General features: G+C 41.7%; 1 protein-coding gene across 1 annotated transcript in view; it reads left to right on the top strand.

The window, feature by feature from the left end:
• LOC104133859 (LIF receptor subunit alpha) overlaps positions 1 to 4,644 on the top strand; it is a 26,645-nt gene that overhangs the window by 3,823 nt on the left and 18,178 nt on the right. Inside the window, exons 4-6 of the mRNA XM_009647323.2 lie at positions 1,305 to 1,468; positions 2,277 to 2,451; positions 2,733 to 3,002. Coding sequence (XP_009645618.1) covers positions 1,305 to 1,468; positions 2,277 to 2,451; positions 2,733 to 3,002 — 609 coding nt within the window. The remainder of the gene's footprint in view (positions 1 to 1,304; positions 1,469 to 2,276; positions 2,452 to 2,732; positions 3,003 to 4,644) is intronic.

Here is a 4,644-nt window from a genome sequence, read left to right as displayed (position 1 = left end):
AATTAAGCAGTTTATTCCTGCAATTTCACAACATTTTAAGGGCAGGTATATCATATGTCACTCCTGACAGGACCATATTTTCTCAATATATGCCCAACTTATCCATTCTGTTCAAATGTATACAAAATTGAGCAAATACATTTATGCTTGGGAGGTAGGCTGAATCGTATTGGATCATAGGTGAATTAGACTTTTTCCCACTTCCTTCCTTCCAGAGGACGAATTTGTAACCTGAAGATGGCATTGACACCATCTGCCACACTTACTCATAATTTCATTTTTGCTTTCAGTTTGCCTGCTTATTCCTTTAGCGCAGTCAAAATCTAAACTCAGCAGCACTTCTTATCCATGGCTCAGTTTTCTCTTCTGTTGAGAGCAGCTCAAGAACTTTAACAAAACACAACTCAAAAATACGTGGGCAACACACTGGGTTCTCCAGCGTCTTGCTGAGTCTGGGCAGGATGGGGGTCTCAGGTTTGTGACAGGTAATCCCAGCTAGCACGTTGACTGTGCTGAACACTTTGCAGGCTCCCAGAGCCTTGGCCAGGACTGAAGTTGGATAAATTACACATTTCAAAAACAGGGCTTGTCCTGCACCAGGCCCAATGAACTTCCGTAGCACTTGAACTGCCATAATCCTTGCCTGCTTGTCATCCTCTTGCTTCACCACGGCCCATTCATAGAAGAGATGCTTCTGTTTAATTTCCCTGTCCTGTCCCCATCACCATGTCATGACTTTGATATTTCTTGTAGCTTAAAATCACATTCCCCATGATCCTCATCAGAGCCTTATGTGAGCTTCTTCCACCTTGTGCTTCTGCTCTCATTTCTTCCTACTCTAGCTTTTGTTACAAGTCCCCTCTTCCCTGCTGGTCTCCAAAACCCGCTTCTTCATTTAGGGGATTTTCCATCATCCTCGCTAGATGCATTCTCAGGTACACTTCAAAGACGTTACCATGTTTCCTTTATCTCTGCGGTATTGAACAACGGTTGTGAAAGATATGGTGTCTTCTTTACTATGCATTATGAAGAGCCATATTCATGATCAGTTACTCATACATCTGCATGTTGAGATGTTAGAAGAAAATGCTACGTGGTGACTCATTAGCACCTGTGCTTTCCTGGGAACTTTCATGCTCAAGAAATGACAGAGCCCATCTTGTTCTAATTACAGAGTTTGAGTTACATGTTTGTATGGCTACTAGCCAGTTGAGAGCAGAGAGATGTGGCTGTTAAAACACTTGCAGGGCTGGTGTTGCTGACTAATGACTTGAATATGGCTTTTTCCCCCTTTCTTTTTCAAGCATTTGTTCCTCTCACTCCACACATTCTTAGTTTAACACCCGACTTCTCAACTTCTACATTAAATCTGAAGTGGAGTGATAATGGATCAGTCTTCCCATATGGACTGGATGCCTTTTGGCAGATTCAGATACTCCGTAAAGAAGCAATGGAAAAAGTCACACAAGTAAGTCCTTTACTTCCTTTATGAAAAATATATACAATTTTTGCCCTTACTAATATTCTGGAAGGTCATTTGAAGAAAGCTGAGAATAATGAAGATTGTAGAGCTTTGCAGAACCTGAGTGTATTCGCACTTCTGGTAGGTAACTTCTTGTTAAGTTTCGAAGTTAAGAGGACATTGGCTACTATACTGGCAGTACTTATTCACAGTCACAGCTTTTCTTTTTTCTTTAATCTAGTACAGTTTTTTTAAACTAGAATTTGCTTATGAATTTGGCAGATATTTTACACCATTATCTCTGCTTTGCTTCTCCAACAGTGTCTCAAGTCTTGGTGGTCTTTGAATGTTCAGTTTACTTTTTTTTTGCAACCACAGTTATTCCAGGCTAATTCATAGCTTTGTTCTATAATTTTTAGGAATGGAGAAGAGGTAAATGTGCAGCCTGGGACTAATATTAGAATAGTTTCATTTTAGAAAAGTTGGAACATTTCCCTGTTTGGGAGAGGCCCAGGATACTGGGATGCAATGTATACCTTTTGAAATGCTTGGCAAGCTTCCTGCTCTCCCTCAAATGTCTGCCCTCTGGCATTTCTGGCTGGCAGTCTACCTGGCTGGTGGACTGTTTAGCGTCTTAGGCCTTTGACCAAGTAAATTCACAACACAGCTGAAAGTTGGGTGGGACACTCCAACCATCTATCAGGATTTTGTGATTTACTTCACTTTGCTGTTGACACCTGGGATATTATAGGTCATTGCTAACAGGTGTTCATAAACTCTCTTGGTTGTCTTTTTTGGGGGAAAAACTTTGTAGGTAACTTACCATTCAAAACTGACTCATGAAGACATCGTTCTTTCTTGGAACTGGACATCAGATATGCCTTTGGAGTGTACATCGCATTATGTGAAGATTCGCTGTTATATTAATGTAACACAGTTCGGTGGCCCCAAGGATTGGAGTGACTGGAGCCCAGTAGAAGAGGTCCCTGGTATGTTTGTTCTCTTGCCATCGCGTGGACTTTGATTGCTTTATCAAAAGCAAGCCAAAATCAGAGGAAAAGCACTAGGCAGTGATGGGCTGTTGCTTTTGGGGGTGTTTTGATGACACACTTAATGCCATCATAAGTCAATGCAACCTAGTAAACATTGATTTGCATGCATTGGAGTGCTCCTACGTCACATTTTTGCTCATCAGCACCACGTTTATGGCAAATTGCTCATGTGAGTGTTTTTTGTTTGCTCTTGTTTTCTGTTCTTCCTTCTCTGCTAGGAAAAGATACTGAGCCCAATGGCAATGGGGTGTTTCCTCAGGACACCGTGGTGGCAGTAGGTTCAGATGTGACAATTTGTTGTGTCCATAAGGAAGGACAGCAGATACAACGGATGACTTATGGACCAGAAATATACCCAATGGTACATCTGAGCAGTCGGAGCAGTGCAATCAGAGTGCTAAATGCCAGTGCTTCAGATACCAGTGGGACAAATGTAGTGTGCATACTGTCCGAAGATGAGATGGATGGAACTGTCTTGTTTGTAGGATGTAGGTATCATTATGTTTACTAACCTTAGGAAAATCAAAATAATTTTGAGACTGTTAAGGTTCTGCTAGGAAACAAATACTATTGTGGCTTTTTCTTCCCCTGGCCCTTGGTTTCTTAGGATGAATGGGGAGTGTACTTGTTTGATTTCACTGTGGAAACTCCAGCCCATGGAGAAAGACACTAAGGCTGTGAGGGTGAGGAGATACTCATGTAAGCCTTCTTCTCTTAGAACCTGGCCCAGTGCTTCTCTCCTTGATCTCTTTTTCTAAGGCACTTCCTCATGATCTGGAATATTTAGTATTTATTGCCATATGAAGATTCATCCTCAGTCCCTATCACTTTAGGTTTACATCTGTTCTAGTTTGGTCCATTGCAAGGCGAGAGTAGGAGCAAGAATTGTAAGTAAAAACATTCATTTACCAACCAGTCAAATAAGACAATAAAATAGTTAGACTTGCAACAACAACAGATACTCATCCAGGGCTGTAGCTCCCTGGGTGCTAATTACAGCAAAGGAACCCAGCTGACAGTTCCTCTTTCCTGGAAAATCTTGTAAACATTCTTTTAGTACTCTTGTTAAAGATACTGAATGACTGTGTGTCTTCTCTGTGTAACCATGCCAGCCTCAGAAATCTCTTCCAGATACATAGTTCTTAAAACAAACTGTTGAAAGTACCTGGTTCTTCTTTCCCATAATTGGTCACTTCAGAGCTTTGTATGTTTTCCCCACAAGAGTTTTGAGAGTTATCATCTTCCAATAGCTGCCTATTAGAATCCTGTTCCCCATTAGAATCAATTCCCTGCCTGCCTTTGAACTTAGGGTCCTTGGGGTTGAGGGGGAGGAGAGGAGAGACTGGACTCATTTTGAAAGTGTGTTCCGAACTCCAGTGTGTGCCTCCTGTCATTGACTTTGTGTATTAAGTGTGCATATTTTGCAAATGCAAAACAGAATCCAACCTTTTATGACTTCTCAGTGAGATGCCATTTTTACAATATTTGTGCAGTATTTGCTTTTGTGGAAGAACCTTCCAGGTAAATAAGTCAGTGATTCATGACTGAGGGCTGTGATGATCCCATAGGTTTTTCTCATGCAGTAATTTTTGAAGAGCTGGGATGGGGTCAAGTCTGTTTCCTGCCAGTGTTTCTTCTTAGTGGAAGGCAGAGGACTTGTTGTGATGCTCTTGCTGATGAGAGACATTTGGGGAAGAAAAAGTAGAAGTAAAAGTGTATGCACACCACTTTGGTTAAGCTTAGGTTTGGCAAATTAAGTGTTTGGTTTGGCCTGCTGCTCATAATCTGAACAGGTCTTGCCACCGTTGCCTCTTGTGTTAGTGACCCTTCTCTAGGGCAGCTACATGAATATTATTGTGCTACCTCATGCAGGAAAGTGTATGAGACTTGAAATAAGGCACTCAACAGCGCTCTTGTATGGGAGCGAAGAACAAGCTTTAAAAGAAAAAGACGGGCATTTCCAGAGTAATGGTGAAGAGGACAAGCCATTTGGGGCTTGCTTTAACTTTCAAGTTCAGTGTGGAATTTATGCTAAAGGGAACGTCTCCTTGACATGACTTGCTTGGAGAATTCAAAGCAGCGGTGGGGCTGGCACATAAGAAAATGTGACGCACAGCCGACAGCATTCCT

This window comes from Egretta garzetta, unplaced genomic scaffold (genome assembly GCF_000687185.1).
Source record: "Egretta garzetta isolate BGI_Z169 unplaced genomic scaffold, ASM68718v1 scaffold59, whole genome shotgun sequence".
Taxonomy (NCBI): Eukaryota; Metazoa; Chordata; class Aves; order Pelecaniformes; family Ardeidae; genus Egretta; species Egretta garzetta.
The sequence above is the reverse complement of the archived record's forward strand: the minus strand, read 5'-3'. Positions and strand labels throughout refer to the sequence as shown.